The sequence below is a fragment of the Dasypus novemcinctus genome, chromosome 4 (genome assembly GCF_030445035.2).
Source record: "Dasypus novemcinctus isolate mDasNov1 chromosome 4, mDasNov1.1.hap2, whole genome shotgun sequence".
NCBI classification, from domain to species: domain Eukaryota; kingdom Metazoa; phylum Chordata; class Mammalia; order Cingulata; family Dasypodidae; genus Dasypus; species Dasypus novemcinctus.
In genome coordinates this window covers 168,670,743-168,690,138 of record NC_080676.1, presented here as the reverse complement: position 1 = coordinate 168,690,138, position 19,396 = coordinate 168,670,743, and the positions used below count along the sequence as shown (strand labels likewise).

Sequence of the window (19,396 nt, the reverse complement as noted above, 5' to 3'; positions counted from 1 at the left end):
CGCCACTGGCGTGCTTATGGTGGGTGCCATGCACAGCACTGGGGGAACACCTGGAAAGCACAGGCTATTTCTACGAGAAAAGACACTAGCCTGTGGCAACGCTGGGCGGCAAGGAGCCTGAGCCGTGAGCTTGCAGGTAATATCGGGCTGTGGTGGAGGTGCTAGGACTTGGAAGTGCAAACATCAGCTCCCAGGTGAGTCTTCCCTGGCGTGCCATCCCCTCCAAATATGCAGCTGACTGACTCTCTAACAGACCACGAAACGTCATCTCCAGATTGGAAAGATTTTTTCTCCAACCTGAAAAAGGCAGAAGTAAACAAATATAATAATTTCAACCTGACTAACATTCAGTATTTTATAATAAGTTAATATTGGACAAGAGAATGGTATTCTCGTCCAGAATATTTTTAAAAGACATTTAAACTTTTAACATTAAGCAAAGCACAATACAGGCCTTAAAAAATAAAGGAAAAATATTTGATTCTTTTTTCTTCCTCTCGTCTGAAGACGAGAATTTCACTGTTCACTAGTCTCTGAGAAATGAAACCAGAGAAGTCTCCTGTAGAGTCATGGAAATTGAAAAGGCACCCAGTCACCCCACAGTCACCCCACTGCCACTCCCCACCACCGTATACGAAGCCAAGTGTTCAATGACCCACTGCCCCAGAGCTGAAGAATGTATTTTCCGTCACATATCAAGACAAACTACATGTGGAAAGACATGAGTATCACGTAATGGATGAGTACAGGCTGAGCTCCTCCTTCATGCCATCTCCGGGTGCTCCTGGAGAGGGCTCGTCTACACTGGCTCTGGGCCGCCGGCTCTCCTGGAGAGGGCTCGTCTACACTGGCTCTGGGCCTCCGGCTCTCCTGGAGAGGGCTCGTCTACACTGGCTCTGGGCCTCCTGCTCTCCTGGAGAGGGCTTGTCTACACTGGCTCTGGGCTTCCTGCTCTCCTGGAGAGGGCTCGTCTACACTGGGGCTGAGCCTCTGCTCCCGCTCACTGGCTTTGTCTCCTTGAGGAAATAGCTTCCGGCCTGAACCTCCGTTTGCTGTTCTGAACAGTGGACGCCCCCCTTCCTGCTGAGAGGGCTAAATACAAAGGCGGCAGGTCCAGCTGGGGGGGTCCTGCCCCAGGTCTGGCCCACCTCCTGGGGAGCAGCACCCATTGCACATGATGGAAGCCAAACAGCAAGAGGCTGGTGTCTCTTACTCTTTGAGATGCGGGGTCTTGTCTGGACGTGACGGCCCAGCTCAGCGTGACCGACATGTGTCTTCTCCACACGGGATTTCTCTGCAGCACGACCGAGCCTGTGACGACGTCCCCCGTGTGGACCGTAACGGGGTCGTCCATCATAAACAGAGTCTGCTTCCAGTGCGTCGTGCTGCAAGACATGGGGGTGGGGGTCAGAAGATAGCCAGCCTCTGTCCAGAGGGTCTGCAGTCTCCTCCCTGGTGCCCCAGCCACTGTCCACTGACCACCACGTTTGAGGGGAATGAAAAGGCGGAGATGAGAAACCAGTGTGAATGAAGGACCATTTCCACAGGAGCTCCTGGGTTTAGAATCTTAAACACGCTGCACCCAAGCCAGCCTGCACACAAGGAAGCTAATCTCTGGCAGCCAGATGAAGACACATACTCTTTCCTTTAAAAAGAATTTGGGGGAGCAGAGGTGGCTCAAGCAGTTGGTGCCTGCCTCCCACATGGGAGGTCCCAGGTTCGGTTCCCAGTGCCTCCTAAAGAAGATGAGCAGACACAAGTGACCAATGAGCAGGAAGCAGATGTAAACCAAGCGGGTGGGCACCCAGATGGCAGGTCCCGGGTTCAGTTCCTGGTGCCTCCTAAAGAAGATGAGCAGACACAAGTGACCAATGAGCAGGAAGCAGATGTAAACCAAGTGGGTGGGCACCCAGATGGTAGGTCCCGGGTTCAGTTCCTGGTGCCTCCTAAAGAAGATGAGCAGACACAAGTGACCAATGAGCAGGAAGCAGATGTAAACCAAGCGGGTGGGCACCCAGATGGCAGGTCCCGGGTTCGGTTCCTGGTGCCTCCTGAAGAAGAGCAGACAATACGCAGACAGGTGAGGGAGCCATTTTGGGGGTGGAGTGGGGGAAGTTAGTAAAGAAATTTTGTCCCTTGAAACATCTGCCTTCCAAAGAGTCTAGCAAACTCTAAAATTCTGTTTTTGTGCTTGACAATCAGGAATTACAGCAGAGTTTAGGAGAGTTGGAGCGAAGATGAAACATGCACCTGCGCAGCCCCAAGCATGACAGCTAATGCCACATGTCAGCGTGGTGGGTTAGGGTGTCCAGCTGCTGGGGCCAGCAAGCTCTGGCCTGATGGTTACTGTGAGGGTATTTCATAGACGGATTTACACACCTGCATCTACAGTCAACAAAGGAGACTGCTGTCAGCGCTGAGGGGAGTCTCCTCATCCAATCAGGTGGAGGCCTTAAGCTAGAACTGAGGGTTTCAGAAGTCAGAGAGAAGAGTTTCTATCTGTACTTAAGCTAGCCAGTTTCTTCTGGGGAGTTCAACTTCACCTTCCTCTGAATTTCCAACATGTGGCTAAATCTCAATTTATTAGAACCCTAACACACCACACGTGCTCATCAAAGGGAGCCAAGGGGCACCCACGGGGGAAGTGGGAACCTCGCAGCCCACAGAGCCCGACTGCACCTGGGGCCTGGGCAGCCCAGCAAGCCCCCTGCACCTGCCCAGCGACCCACCACCACCCAGGCACCTACTTCTTCATCACAGGGATTTCCTTGGCCTGGAGAAATCCCTAAGCTCACACCTTTTGCCACACTTCCCGGCATGTTTACAGTGAAGGCAAACGTGTACGTGTATCACATTACACTCATCAGAGCTGTGCTTGCACAGCAGCCCAGACACAGACCACACTTACGGGTGGAACAGCCCAGTGCTCTACACCAGCTGCGGCTTGTCTTCTTCCAGATTCTGGAATCTTACACTAAACCAGGCAGTAAATCCATGCAGAGTACCAGCTTTTTGATTATCGAAGCACAATTCGCCTTTCATTGTCTGTGTTCAAATAAACGAGTAAGAAAATAAACACCCATCTCATAAGCATGTGAAATGCCCAAGTCTAGTAAGTGTCCACTTGGTAAGATGCTTCTTCTGTATCAGTGTGTCCCTCGCTCACTGAACATTATACAAAACATACCACATCCTACTTTGAACTAAATAGCTGTGCTATTTCAGTAATTATGAAACACTGCAACATGCTAGTTAGCTGAGCACATGAAAATCCTACAAAATTTCCTCCTAAGGCAAGTACACAGGGGCAGGAGTGGGGTGGAAATGGGATTCCTCGAGTGACTGGCGAGTTTAGGTAAGGGCTGGTGGTGATGGTCACACAACATTGTGAATGTAATTAACACCACTGAACCGTATACTTGAAAATGGTAAATAATTAATGTTAGGCTGTTTATACGCTACAACAGAAAAACCCACAGAAATGTACAACACAAAGTGTGTACCCTAATGTGAACCATGACTGTCGTTAGTACAATAGTAATGTTGTTTCATCAGTTTTAACAAAGGTGCCACACTAGGGCAAATGTTAATGGTGGGGAAAAACTGTAGAGGTCTGTAGGAACTCTGGACTCTGCAAAATTTTTCTGTAAACCTACAACTGCTCTAATAAAAAAAATTAAACCTTACATTGTAAATTCAAACACTGCAGATAATCAGAGAAGTTTTCAAGCATTTTAGGCCTTGTTTGCCTAACTCATTGTCTCCAAATATGTACAGAATACTTTCTGTGCTCGGTACTTTGCCTTAAGTAGAAAACAAGAGCTCCAGACTGGACCTCCACGAATCCAAAATTAACTGAAACCTAAAAAGTTCAGCTCACACAAGAGAGCAGGAGTGGACTGGCTGCGTTAACCAGCTGTTCCTGGATCTGAGTAAACACCTCTGTCAGGGACGGACACCGCCCCCTGCCCCCCCAGTGCCCAGGTAATGGGGGCTTCCTCTTGGACTCACAGAAGCGCCACCTTGTGGAAAAGGAAAGTAACAAAGAATTTTTAGAAAGAATTTGGTAGCGAAAAGACTTGAAAACTTATTTCAAATTCCATGATGAAACTGAAGATAACTAATTTGAATCTGAAGATGCTGAGAATATTAAACATTACAGTCCGAAAATAACTGAGGATGCTGAAATGAGTATCTATAAAGAAAATGTTAAAAATGTATAAAAACAGAAAATCAGAATAAACCATAACAGAAAAATGACTGAAAAAAAAATCAATGCTAAAAAGTTTCTATATTCTTTTATATAACAGTAAATCACACATGCCCCAACATTCCCCTGCAGGTACCACTCTCAGGGTTATAGGTTTTGCTTACTTAAGAAAAACAAAACAAAACAAAAACAGTTCACCTTTTTCTCACCTCTAGATCAGAGATTTGCACAGTTCTCAAGTCCAGCTGTAATATAGTACATGGTTCAGAGAGGCAGTCTTCTGGTTTCAAAATGTGATTATACTTGGGCTTTGAAAAAAACTCCTTAATTGCTAAAGATCTGGGAAGAGGTCACAATCATTACAACAAGCATCTTAGGCTCTGAAACGTAAATACTTAGCGTGTTGTTTTCTTCCAAGTAAGCAGGAAGCCTGACTCCCTGAACAGCAGGACTGTGGGGCTGGGGGCTGTGAGGGGCCCCTCCCTCTCCTGCTGGAGGACTGAGCCTGTGGAGGAACTGGGCCACCACCCTTTCCTGTCGTATTTGCGAGGATCTCGACACAGACGTATAACCTCCGAGAAACGGGGATGCCGTGCAGTTTCTTTAGTTTCACAACTGTTTCCTATTTCAAATGACCTTCCGTGGCTCTTCTCTTCACAGCTAACAGAAAGGATATTCCTGTTCTAGGTTACGCTACAATAAATCAAAAGAGCTGAAGCTGCCCATTGGAGACTGAATCTTTTGAAATATCTGTGCTGTGGCTACATAAATTAATCCCAGAAACAGACAGCCGAGACTCACAGCCCTCGGCGCTCCCATTTTGTTTACTGTACCACATGCTTACCAGAAAGCAATTCATTATTTACCACAGGAACATTTCCAAAAGTAAGCATACTGGTAACTTAAAATAGCAAATAAAAGCAAACATTTTACTAATGCTTCCATTATACATAGGTATTTTTGAGTTATACTTTTTCTGATGGTAAAATAATTGTGCATTTGTAGGAAATTTGGATAATAGAAAAATACAAAGAAAAAAACAAAATCCATTACCTTAGCATTTTGACAGTTATTCATTCTCCTCCTCCTATAGATAAATATTTTTTGGGTATAGAAAATAGGAACCAAACTGCATAAAGGTGTGAGTCCTGCCACTTTTACTTTTAAAAACAGCTGCAGTATTCTATCAACTGGGTTACAGTATCTTCCGCTTCCTGAAAAGAGCCCCTCACTTCTGCTCTCACTGGCTTGCGCACACCCCACTTCTAAAGGCCTCAGACGAGGCAGGCTGTGAATGCCCAGCATGCCCAGCAGCAGCTCCCGAGGTCCTCAGCACTTCTGCAGCTGCGCAAGCACGGAATGCATTTTACTGTACTTTTTGCTCATCTGATGGGCAAAAATGACATTGATTTTAATTTGCATTTTAATTACTAATGACCTTGTGTTTTTTAAGTATTCACTGGTAATTTTATTTTTGTGTGTGGCTTGCCTGGACTTTGAACTTACTTATACTTTCATTTTGATATTCACCTTTTTCTAATTGACTGTCGGCAAGTAACTTTCTCTAATTAGTTACTGCCTTTTAGAGTTGTGTTTTCACTCATTTCTGACACAAATGTCAGTTTTTATGTCGCCTGTTTGGGTTTTGTTTCTACTCCTGATTTCCTCTCCACCCTTGTAAGATCTGCACCCACCTCTCTTATAACTGTCATTGCTGTTTTAATAACAAAAAAAAAAAAACTTCTTAAACCCATGCAGAATTAAATTTTAATGTATGCTGTGAGGGAAGAAAAGAATTCTTTCCCAAAGAGCTAACCCAGTTGTCCCAGGACAACCTGCCATCTTCCCTCATCCCCTCCTGGTCGTACCAGCACCTTTTCCCCTGTCCATCCTCACCTTCTATCCTGAACTCCCGTAACTTTATAAGAGATTTTAACCTGGTAGCACTGTCCTTCCAAACACTTCCCGGTCATTCTCACCCCTCCTTTTCTTCTGATGAGCACAACATCTTTGTAGGATGCCTTTCTCCACAATCCTTTGGTATTTTGGGTGAGATTGCAATGATTGCCTGGGGAGCACCTCACATCTTTACTATTTCTTCTTTTATATTTTTTAATGAGTCAAGAGGCCCAGAGCCCCCCACCCAGGCTCATCTCACCTGACCTCGCCACAGGCAATGACGCCCCTCAGCATCTCCAGGGCTGTCTGGGTTCCTCTTGAGTTTCCACAGCAACCCCCGGAAGGGCCCTGCTCATGCCACCGTCCTTCCCAGACCAGCCTTCCAGAAAACCATCTACGTTAATGGGAATCTGAAGCTCAGCTGTGCAGTGGTCTATGTCAAAAACCCCAAACCTCGACCGTGACTCTTTAGGGGCACTGTTTTCTTTGTAGAATGCCAGGATTGATGCTACCAGCACATTTTCTGGTTCGCAACAAAAAATGCTTCCTCTTACCTGGAGCAGCACCTGATTTAGAGGCCACGGGTATTTTAAAAGCCTCATCTTTAAACATGTCCTTATTTTTTCCCATTATTATTGGGAATTCCAGGAAAAATAAACATCATAGAATGAAAGACTTTCCACGCCCATCTCAGCTGCTGCAGGTTTAAAGGCACCAAGGGCGGGGGGGGGGGGGGGGGGGGGGGGGAACAGGACCACCTGGGACAGGACTGACGGGGCAGGAAGGAGGCGCGGGGGCTCGGCGGGGAGGGGCTCAGGGGCTCCGCGGGGGGCTCGGGGGGCTCCGCGGGGCCTGGGGCCCCCGGGTGCAGGTGCTCGCCTCCCCCACGGAGGAAGGCGGCCCCGCCCGTGCCCACTCACTTGAGGGCGCTGAGGTCGAACTCGTAGGCGTTGTCCCAGAAGAGCACCTTGCTGCCGTAGTCCCTGTCGGCGCTGCAGGGCACCAGGTGCAGCGCGGCCGTGGTGGGCCAGATGACCCCGTCCTCCTTGAGCCACCGTCCCGGGTGAACAGGATGGACTCGATCATGAACTCAAACTGTGGAGACAGTGAAGACCGGCGCGAGGGCGCTGCTCACACACCCAGGACCAGATGCTGTCACCGCTGGCCTTGGGTTTTAACTGTTAAAAGTAATTTGGTTTGGGTTGCTCAGGATTCTCCCAGCGCAGGGGCAGCCTCACGTGGCACCTCTTGTAGCAGAGGCCCCCTTCCCTGGCCGCCTTCCTCTTCCTCCCTGGTCCCCTGGGCCCACCCAAGTCCACTACAGTGTGGGGAGGGGTCTCCTAAAGCACACGGGGGCTCCCCCCTCCCCGCTGTGGGAACGCCCGGGGCCCTTTGGCAGCTTCTCTGTGAGCTCGGGATGCCCACGACCTCGGTGTGGCACTCCCGGCTGCCCCCTCGCTAGGACGGTGCCAGCAACACAGAGAGCGGCTCTGCAGGTGTGGGGCCCCCGCAGGGGACCCGGGCCCAGCTCGGGAGGGCCACGCTGAGAGGGGAGGGCCATGCTGGGGAGGGCCACACTGAGTGGGGAGGGCCACGCTGGGGAGGGGCCACGCTGAGAAGGGAGGGCCACACTGAGTGGGGAGGGCCACGCTGGGGAGGGCCACACTGAGTGGGGAGGGCCACGCTGGGGAGGGCCACGCTGAGAAGGGAGGGCCACACTGAGTGGGGAGGGCCACGCTGGGGAGGGCCACGCTGGGGAGGGCCACACTGAGTGGGGAGGGCCACGCTGGGGAGGGCCACGCTGAGAAGGGAGGGCCACACTGAGTGGGGAGGGCCACGCTGGGGAGGGCCATGCTCAGAAGGCCAGCACTTGGTATAAAGCTGTCGTCCCTTCTCACGATACAGACACAAAATAAAGTCAAATTTTGTGAGATTTTAAACGTGTGTGTGTCCTTGCAATGGGACAATGGAGACAGTGTGAGCAGACATGTGCAGCGTGCGTGTCCTCCCATTCTGCTGCGCACCGGCAGAATCCCGGGGCCCAAGTGGGCACAGCTGAGTGTCGGGTGCCGGCAGCTCTGCTGAATCGCAGAGACGACGAGGGCGCCCTAGGAACAGGTCCAAGAGCCCCGTGCCCTTCCCTCCGTGTTGCTGCCCATGTCAGCCAACCCCCACGCACAGCGCACAGGACAGGCAGCTGGGCAGCCCGTGGCCCCTCACCCCTCAGTGAGCTAAGGGCGGGAGTGTCCGTGGATGGTGAGATAGACAGTCGAGTTTAGCTTTGTGTTCTGCTAAGAAGAAAATACGTACGCATGTACAAACAACGAAATAGAAACCGAGCAAATGTCAGAGGTTCCACATTCACTTTATTTATTTATTTATTTTTTAAAAATTTTTATTTATTTAATTCCCCCCCCCCCCCCGTTGTCTGTTCTCGGTGTCCATTTGCTGAGTCTTGTTTCTTTGTCCGCTTCTGTTGTCGTCAGCGGCACAGGAAGTGTGGGCGGCGCCATTCCTGGGCAGGCTGCTCTTTCTTTTCATGCTGGGCGGCTTTCCTCACGGGCGCACTCTTTGCGCGTGGGGCTCCCCCACGCGGGGGACACCCTTGCGTGGCACAGCACTCCTTGCGCGCATCAGCACTGCGCATGGCCAGCTCCACACGGGTCAAGGAGGCCCGGGGTTTGAACCGCGGGACCTCCCATATGGTAGACGGACGCCCTAACCACTGGGCCAAAGTCCGTTTCCCACATTCACTTTAAATGTTCTTATATTTGCATTTGAAGCTGGCCGTTGCACAATATAAAGATGAATGGTAAAATTCACATCAACCATTTAAGGTTTTATTTATTTTTTTACTTAGAACAGCATTAATTAGCAAATAAAAAGTACCATGACAAGTTGAGAGATGGCAGAAGAAGAAAAGTCTAGAAAGTGCCTTTTTCCCCACTTTCTGAGAGACCTTGCCCTTTCATTCTGCGATGAGCCCACCCCGTCTGCAGCTGCCTCTCCCCTGCAGGGCCGTGGTCTGGTGAAGAGGATGCCTGATGGGGGGCCCTGGGGCTCATGGAGCTCCTGGAGGGCACCTCGCACAGGAGAAGACCCAGGGCACGGGCTGCCAGGACGTGGGTAGGAAACAGCAGGGGTGTTGTTGCTTTCAGATAGCTTCAAACAGGGTTTTTAAAATTTGAAGTATATCATTCATACATGAGCATACAAGTGTATAGTGAAAGCTGTGAACTTATAAAACAAAAACGCATAACTTCACCCAGGGCTCCCATGCATCACCCACACCACACCTTGCATTGTTGTGAAATATTTGTTACCTACTATGAAAGAGCATCATCAACATATTACTACTAACTATAGTCCATATTTTACTTTGGTGTATTTTCCTCCAACCCATCTAATTATTAACATCCTGTATCAAGCAGGTTTTATTATAGAAGTAACACATGTTCAGTGTGGAAATTTTAGAAAACGGAGAAAAGCACCAAAAAAATAAGAATCACTGGTAAACCCAGCACCCAGAGAGAACCACTATTATTCTGGGATTTACCACCAAGTATTTCTTTTCAGGCATAGACACAAATGTACACACACAGGAAAAGTATATACGTGTAATTTTTATTTTTATTCTTTATCACCCTAGTATAAAAGTGACCTTCCTTGGTCTACGGTCTATGAATTTTATTAGCTCCATCACCCCAGAAATGTCATGCTGCCCCTTTGCAATCACCCCCCAGGGAAAGCACTCATCCATTCTTGGTCCCTAAAGCTTCATCTTTTCAAGAATGTTATCTAAATGTAGCCTTTTGAGACGGAATTCTTTTATTCAGCAAGAGGCTCTGAGATCATCCAAGCTGTTTGCTTCTTTTTATTGCTGAGCAGTATTCTCCAGCTCATTTATCCGTGCACACTGGGCTTGTTTCCAGTTTTGGCAATTACAAATAGAGCTGCTATAGACATTCACGTACAGGTAGCCACGTGAACATAGGCTTGAATTTCCCTGGGATAAACGCTCAGGAGTGGTGAGTGTGTGTATGACTTTATCAGAAACTGCCACGCGTTTCCCAGTGGCTGCATCATTCCATAATCCCATCAGCAATGAATGTTTAGCTGCTCCTCACCCCTGCCAGCACTTGGTCTTGACAGCAGTTCTGAAAACCTGAGCCATTCCAATAGGTATGTGACAGTACCTCACTGTGGTTTTGAGCTGCATTTCCTGGTGGCTAACAATGCTGAGCATCCTTTCACGGGCTTATCTGCCACCTGGATATCCACTTGTGTTGAGTGCCTGTTTACTAATGAGCCAGTTTCCAGTGAGCCTGCTTGCTCTCCTCCTACTGAGTCTTGAGATTTCTTTGTATTTTCTGACAGTCCTTTATCAGATATGTGATCCCCCCCCACCAAACTTCACCTGTCTTTTTGTGATATTAACAGCATCTTTCACAAAGCAGACATTTCAAATTTTAATGAAGTCCTATTTACCTACTCTTTCCTTATGAACTGTGCTTTTGGAGTCATGTCTAAAAAATCTTTGCCTAGTCCTAGATAACGGAAATTTTCTTCTAAATGGTATAGTTTTAACACTTCATACACATAGATGTATGACATATTTGAATTAATTTTTTATAAGGTATGAGGTTTATATTTGGATTTATTTTGCATATGGGTTGCCAATAGTGCCAATGCTATCTGTTGAAAGACTACTCTTTTGTACCTTTGTTAAAAAGCAACTTAGTCATTATCTGCATGGATCAATCTCTCCATTCTGTTTATTGACTTATGTGTATATCCCTTCACCAACAGTGCACTTTCTTGATTACTGCTTTACACGAAGTTTAAATTATGTAGTGTAACTCCCCCAAGTTTATTCTTCTTTAAGATATTGTATCAGCTATTTCTAGTTCCTTTACTTTCCACATACATTTTAGAATTAGCTTGTCTATATCCACAAAAAATTGCTCTGCTGGGATTTTGATGGAATTGCATTAAATCTATAGATAAACTTCAGGAGTAATACATCTTCACTAGATTAAGATTCCCAATCCATTTACTTAAGTATTCTGTGATTTTTTTCATTAGCACTTTTAGTTTCAGCATACAAAATGCATGTTTTGTTAGATTTTTTCTTCTTTAGGAGGTACCAGGGATTGAACCTGGGACTACACTGAACTACACCTGCTCTGCTGTTTGTTAGATTTATACTTACATATTATTTGTTTCCTTTTATTATATACACAATATAATATGTACTACACATAACATACACAGATAAGACGATTTCTGTACATTACCCTTGCATTCTGTGACTGTGCTAAACTCACGTATTAGTTCTTTGGGATTTCTATACAGACAGTTGTGCTGCTGTCTGTGAATATGAAGCTTTCCTTCTTTGTTTCAATCTCCACTCCTTTCACTTACGATTTCCAGCACAAAGCTGAACAGGAGAGGAAGAGTGGCCTTCCTTGCCTTGTTCCCCATCTGTAGCAGTTTGATATTATTGATGAATTCCAAAAAGAAATATTGGATTATGTTTGTAAACTGATCATTTCCTCTGGGCATATAAGATTATATTGGATTCAGAGGTTTACTTGATTAAGTAATTAGGTAAACCTCTGTGCGAGTAGGATGTTGAGTCCCCGCCCCTTGGTGGGTAAGGACTCACAGATAAAAGACATAGCAAAGGACAAAGTTGGGGGACTTTTACTGTTGGGAGTTTTGATATTGGAGTTTGATGCTCAAGTCTTAAGCTGGAGCCCCAAGGAAAGAGACAGGGCCATTTGCCTGATAGTCCACAGCTGACCTTGTGGAGAGAGGCAAAGCCTAGAGGGCCTCATAGTCTACAGCTGACCTTGTGGAGAAAACAGAGGAGCTGAGCCCAGAGGAGCCCAGGAAGCCTGAACCCTGGCAGACATGAGCAGACATCTTGCTCCAACACGTGGCAATAGACTTTGGTGAGGGGAAGTTAACTTATGCTTTATGGCCTGGTATCTATCTGTAAGCTCCAGCCCCAAATAAATACCCTTTATAAAAACCAACCAATTTCTGGTATTTTGCATCGGCACCCCTTTGGCTGATTAATACAGAATTTGGCACCACACCATAGTGGAACATTTGTTACAGATTATGAGATAATATCATCAGACTATTACCAGGTCCATAGCATACGTTTAGCAGACTTTTTCCATACTCTCTTATTTTCAACACAGGACATCTTTGACATAGATGCATGAACATTACATTACTACTGTTAACCACAGTCCATAGGTCACCCCAGCTGTATTTTTCCCATGCTTCTCCACATTTCCAACACCCTGCAACAGTGATGTACATGTGCTCTAGCTCACAAAGGACACTCTTGCTTCTGTACCATCAATCACAATTCTCATCCACTTCTTGGTATACTGTACTATTCAGTTCCTAGATTATTCTTTAGCATTCTGTCAACTGGCATTTACATACCTAGACTACCATTTTCAGCCACATCCCCATTTATAAACCAGCTGTTACTCACTATAATATATTACCACCCACTCTATATATTTCCACAGTTACAGTAAAGTTAATCAAAATTTCTATACACATTAAACATCAGTAGACCATCTCAGTTCTCCTATTTCCTTTAAGAATCCACCATCTACCACCAGATCTTAAAGATATTTTCCTACATTTTCTTCTAGAAGCTTTATGGCTCTTGCTTTTGTATTTAGGTTTTTATTTTCCATTTTCAGTTTTTGTATAAGGTGTGAAATAGGGTCCTCTTTCCTTCTTTTGGCTATGGATATCCAGTTCTCTCAGCACCATATGTTGAATGGACTGTTCTCCATGAGCTGGGTGAGTCCACCCATTTTTGACAGGCTTGTCAAAAATCACTTGACCCTAGATGTGAGAGTCTGTTTCTGAACCATCAATTTGGATCCACTGGTCTATGTGTCTTGTGTTTATGCCAATAACATGCTGTTTTTACCACTGTAGCTAGGTAATATGATTTAAAATCTGGAAGTAGGGGGGCTCTTTCGTGGTCCCTAAAGGAACGGCAACAATCCCCCAAGTGCAACGGCAAGGACCAAGAAAGAAGGAAGGTCCAATGAGCCCTTGATGCTAGTGACTATGCTTGTAGGCCTGTGCACCTGAGATAAGAACGGGGCCTGGAGCTGCAGGGTGCCTGGGAGTTGCCTCCTGGGAGCCTCCGTGTTGCTCAGGTGTGGCTGGTCTCAAGGCCAAGCTTGGCATGTAGATGTGTTGCCTTCCTCTCCCAAGCATGGGACATGGCTCCCAGGGATGGGCCTCCATGGCACCAAGGGATTGCTGCCAAGTGCCAACTGATGATGTGGCTAGAAAATGACCTTGAATAAAGGGGTCGACTCAGACCAGCAGAATATCTCGGTCTGCATGTAATACCAGGAATTAAAAATGCTTTTTGACCTGAATGGAAGGGGGAAATGGAAAGGACAAATGAGTTTATGTGGCTATGGGTCTCCAGGAGAGCCAGGAGGTTATCAGATGGGTTGCCCTTTTGCACGCCTCAGCAGAGTCCCAGAGGCAGATGGAGTGGATACAGCCCCAGGTGTTGGTTCTTCTGGGGGCTGCAGAGACCCACAGGTTCTGTGGTCATGGCGGATGGAGTTCAGTGCCATGTCAGTTGGCCCTACTTTGGAGTTTGTGTTTCTGTGTGATAGAGCTGGACTCAGATGGAATCTTTGTTCACAAGCCTCTCCTGTTACTTTTACTGGAGCTGTGGTTGGTGCTGGGGTTTGCTGTGTGCCCAGGGGACCTAAATCTCTGGACTGACCGCGTGGTAGCCGGGCCCTGGGCCTCAACATACTTGCAACTCCTACACTCTGGTGTATTAGACTTACCCCACTCAGCTTACATGGAGGTGGAGAGGGTCAACCACCACACCGGGGAGCCAAGAGTGCCTACAACTGAAGGCAGGAGAGTTGCGTCCAGCATCCATGGGAATCTAGGCCCCCTCTTGATATAGATGTGGAGTGGACACAATCATTCTAGGGTCCAGAGGATGGAGGAATGGAGTGTGAATTGGAGTGGACTTACTGATGTTCTGTTCATGAACTATTGTGATTGGTAGTCGAAAAAGGTGTGGCATTGGTGTGGAGAGGGTGGCCATGGTGGCTGCTGGGGGTGGGGAGTGGGAGGAAGAGATGTGATGAGGGTGCATTTTTGGGGGTTGGAGTTGTCCTGGGTGGTGCTGCAGGGATGGTTGCTGGGCACTGTGTGTCCTCCCATGGTCCGCTGGGTGGACCGTGGGAGGGTGTGGGCTGTGGCGTGGATCATTGGCCATGGGGTGCAGTGGTGCTCAGGGATGTGTTCACCAGGTGCGGTGGGTGTCTCATTATGATAGAGGAGGTTGTTGTTGTGAGGAGGGGGGGTAAGGGGGGTAGATGGGGACCTCATATTTTTTTAATGTAACATTGGGGAAATAAAGACAAAAAAATCTGGAAGTGAGAGTACTTCAACTTCGCATTTCCTTTTTAAGATGTTTCTCGCTAATCATGACCCTTTACCCTTCCAAATAAATTTGATAGCCTTGATTTCCATTTATCTAAAAAATGCTGGTGGAATTTTAATCAGGATTTCACTGAAGTTGTATATCAATTTGAGTACAATTGGCATCTTAATGATATTTAGTCTTCCAATCTGTGAGCATGGAATGTTCTTCCAATTACTTAGGTCTTTTTAAATATCTTTTAACAATGAGTTGCAGTTTTCTGAATACAAGTGTTTTACATCATTGGTTAAGTTTATTCCTAAATATTTGGGTTTTATCTGTCAGATTTTATTTTCACTACTCTTTTGACACTTTTAGTTACTTTTATTGGTATAATCTTCATTTCTAGACTCTCTTCCAAGCCTCTCTGTTTTTTCTTTTCGGGCTGTAGCGCACCCTTTAGTATTTCCTGCAGAGTTGGTCTCCTGGTTAGAAATTCTCTCGGTTTCTGTTTATCTGTAAATATTCTACATTCACCCTCATTTTTGAAAGACAGTCTTGCTGGATATAAGATTCTTGGCTGGCAGTTCTTCTCTTGCAGTATCTTAAATATATCATACCACTATTGTCTTGCCTCCTTGGTTTCTGATGAGAAATCGGCGCTTAATCATATTGGGTATACCTTATATGTTATGCACTGCTTTTATCTTGCAGCTCTCAGAATTCTGTGTTTGGCATTTGACATTCTGATTAGTATGTGGCTCAGAGTTGGTCTATTCAGATTTATTTGGAAGGGAGTATGTCCTGCTTCTTGGACATGGATATTCATGTCCTTCAACAGGGTTGGGAAATTTTCTACCATTATTTCTTCAGATATTCCTTCTGTCCCTTTTCCCTTCTCCTTCTGGGACACCCATGACACATATGTTTGCACGTCACTTACTGTCATTTAGCTCCCTAAGACCTTGTTCAATTTTTTCCATTCTTTCCTTCATTTGGTCTTTTGTATGTTCACTTTTGAGGCCATTTCTTCAAGCTCACCAGTCCTTTCTTCTGCCTCCTTAAACTTATTATATGATTCCAGTGTTTGTTTTTTTTTTCAATTTCTCTCCCCTTCCCCGTTCCCGCCCCAGTTGTCTGTTCTCTGTGTCTACTTGCTGCGTGTTCTTCTTTGTCCACTTCTGTTGTTGTCAGCGGCATGGAAATCTGTCTCTTTTTGTTGCATCATCTTGCTGCATCAGCTCTCCATATGTGCGGCACCATTCCTGAGCAGGCTGTACTTCCTTTCGCACTGGGTGGCTCTCCTTATGGGACACACTCCTTGCGCGTGGGGCTCCCCTACGTGGGGGACACCCCTGCGTGGCATGGCACTCCTTGCATGCATCAGCACTGTGCATGGGCCAGCTGCACACGGGTCAAGGAGGCCCACAGTTTGAACCGCAGACCTCCCATGTGGTAGACTGACGCCCTAACCACTGGGCCAAGTCCACTTCCTACCAGTGTATTTTTAATTTCATCTCTTGTAACTTTCATTCCATATGATCTGATATTTTTCTATGTATGCTTTCAAATTCTTTTTTGTGCTCATCCAATGTCTTAATACCCTTAGTCTCTTTAGCATCTCATTGAATTTGTTAAGGAGATTTGTTTGAATATCTTTGATTAGTTGTCTCAACTCCTTAATGTCATCTGCAAGTTTATCTTGTTCCTTTACCTGGGCCACAGCTTCCTGTTTCTTGGTGGGGGTTGTAATTTTTTGTGGGTGTGTTGGCATCTGGTTTACTAGAGTATTTATTCTGGCTGCAATTTCTCTCTTTAATTTAGGGCTTTCTTGCCCTTTCTCCCTTGCTGGTTGTATAGTAGGAACCGAGGATGTAGTTGGTGCTGTAAGCTGTGGAGGCTCAGCCTGCCCTCATTGCCCAAGGGACCAATGAAGCCATCTCTCAACTTTTTCCTTTGCCAGGGGTAGGGAAAGAGTCACAGCTGTGTGGAATAATCCAAGTCATGCAGGCCTAGACTGTTGTTGCCCAGAGAGAGGGAATGAGGCTTCCCGCCCCTGTCTCCCCTGCCTGGGGCGGGGATGGAGTTGCAGGGGTGGGCAGCAATCTATGCAGTGTGGGTTCCAGATGACCGCAGTTGCCCCAGTAGACTTCCGATTTTCAGTCTGTGCCAGACAAAGGTACCTGCAGTTACCTGGATGGGCTGGTGCAGGTCCTGCAACTTCCTCCCTGACAAGAGGTGGGGCTGAAGCCTAGGCTAGGGCTGCAGGCTGGTCTGGGTGAAAGAAACTGGTCCCTACTGTCATTGTGATTTCTGTCAGCCAGGCTTCGCCTCAAGCTAGGGGCAGAGTCACTGTGGCAGCTACCAGCCTCTTTCTGACTTGAACAGGTCCAAGCTATAGCTGCTCTTGTGGTTATACTTTAGCCTGCTGAACGTAATAATCAGTATCTGATTATTAGTCTCTTCCTCCCCCATTTTTGGGAAGTAGAGCTTCTAATTCCAGTCACGGAATAGCTCCCAAGTTAGCTTGTGCTGCAAGTGGAGGATGGGCTCTGGCCTCTGTGGCATGGAGGGCTCTGCTCACGAATCTTCTCTGCAGATGGGCAGTCTCCTCCTTCCATTCCTTCAGAGATGTTGCAGGATGTTCTTCTGGTCTCCTGGGGCCCCCGAACAGGTGCTTTAGGTAGCTCTGGGTGGTTACTAACTGCCTGCAGGACAAGCTGCTCCTTACTCTGCTGTCATCTTGCTGGATGTTGGATTCCTTTTTTTTTTCTCTTAATACCCATTTGGAGTTTATTTTAGCATACAGTGTAAAGAAGGATTTAACTAATTACTCCAAAATAATCATTATTTCAACACCACTTTTGAAGGATTATACATCTTTTCCTCCTGTCTGGAAACCTCTCCTCCTCACTCATTAAATGCAAATGTCTGAGGGTTTATTTCTAGATTTTCTGTTCTGCCTCACTGTCTGATTTAGTACTGCATGTTGGCAGTGGAGCAGGAAGAAGAGCCAGAAAGGACCTGGGGACCTGCGAGGAGAGCAGGTAGAGGGAATGCTGAAGAGTGGGGGTGCTCCCGGAAAAGGAGAGCAGGTCCAGGGGAAGGACGTGGGGAGAGGAAACTGCCCACTGCCACCTCAGGGATCCTGCTCTCAGCATACAAACGCAGCAAAGAAGCCTGCCGCTGCCCCAGCAGATCCCTGCTCCCAGGAGCCCAGATCACATCTCGTCCTCCTGCCCCCTGCACATTCCCCTGCTCTGGCGCCTCAACTCCACTCACCCTCCACACAGCTACCTGCCCACTGCCCCAGGTAAGCCACCTCCCTGCAGGACCTCTGCCTGTGCAGTGTCAGGACCAGAGAAGAACTCTCCACCTGCATGCCTAACACATATCACAAACAACCTGCTTAAGACGGAATGCTTGACATCCAGCCACCCCACAGCTCACCGTCCTGCTTCCTTTCTCTCACACCTAGACCCAGTCCACCAGCAAATCCTCCCCAGACCTGGCCCTTCCTCTGCTTTGCCCCAGACCACACCACCATCTCATCTCACCTTCACTCCAACCTGCCTGGTCTCTCTGGCTCCCTCATCATACTCCGAATCATCCTTCTCAACAGTCCACCAAGTCACCTGCCAAGGGCTTTCCACCTACCTGAAACGAAACCAGAGGCCCCAACCCAGCCCACGAGCCCACAGATGAACCCCCACAAACAGCCGCGTCCCCAGGCCTCTGCACGTGCTGTTGTGACCCCAGGTTGGGTCCTCTGACCTGCACTGGCGAGAGCCACAGGCCTCCCTCCATCCCCCGACTGCTTTCCCTCTTTCTCAGCCGAGCACTACACTGTTAGCTAGCAGGCCTGCTGACCAGCTGCTTGACTGCTCTAGAATGTGAGTGCCAGGGAGGCAGGGCCTGTCCCTGTTTTTTTCATAGCTATGCCCAGCAGAATAATGTCTAGCATACACTAAGTGCTCAAAAACCACCTGGAAAACGAATGAATGAAAAGTCAATCTACCCAGCTACCTAAGCCAGTTCCCCGACCCCCAGGCTCACATCCCCTTCCCCTGGGCCACTCGCCCAGGCCAGCCCCAGGATGTCTCCCTCTAAGGGGACTGAGTGGCCTGGCCCTGCCCACCCATGCCCACTGGCATCCAGGTCCTCACAACATAATCCCATCATATACTCCATCATCTAAGTCCTGGAGGGCTTCTTGGCTGCATGCCAGGCAAGTGCCAAGTCCCGGGGACATAGCCCTCCCCACGGGCTGCCCCTTGCCCACCTTGCCAAACACCCTCCTTCCCCCCACCCAGCCAAGGAACAGGCCTGCCCCTTGCCCACCTTGCCAAATACCCTCCTTCCCCCCAGCCCAGGAACAGGCCTGCCCCCTGCAGCCAGGCTCACTGCCTGCCTAATGGACCCCGTCCCCACTGCCAGCTCCAGGGGTGACCAACAGGTAATTCCGGAGGGGACACGGCGTGCCCACTGACACCAGCCTTTTGCTCCCCTGCTGTCCTGGGAGCCCACGGTATCACCAATCAACCTAGGCCCATCATGGGCACTTTGTCTTGAAACAGAACTTCAACGTGGCTGAAGGTCCACTGTCATTTGCTACCATTTCCCCCATGTTAACAATCTACTAGAAGCTATCTGCTCATATGTAAACGGGCTCTCCGCTGGAAACAGCTGCCCTGTTCCTCTCACCTTCATCCAGATATTAACTTTCTGGACTTCAGATGAGGGTGTTTCATTAAAAACCTCATGTCCCAAGACGCCAAGCCGAGGAGAAGCTACAGATGGAGCTCACAGGGGCACACGAACATCTGTATGGGCGG

At 47.8% G+C, this 19,396-nt stretch overlaps 1 protein-coding gene across 1 annotated transcript in view; it reads right to left on the bottom strand.

Moving 5' to 3' along the window:
* Positions 1 to 264: 264 nt before the first annotated feature.
* Positions 265 to 19,396, bottom strand: part of PRMT2 (protein arginine methyltransferase 2) — a 78,731-nt gene continuing 59,599 nt past the window's right edge. Inside the window, 6 exon segments of the mRNA XM_058296393.2 lie at positions 265 to 297; positions 1,214 to 1,385; positions 2,909 to 3,045; positions 4,420 to 4,549; positions 7,030 to 7,165; positions 7,168 to 7,204. Coding sequence (XP_058152376.1) covers positions 265 to 297; positions 1,214 to 1,385; positions 2,909 to 3,045; positions 4,420 to 4,549; positions 7,030 to 7,165; positions 7,168 to 7,204 — 645 coding nt within the window.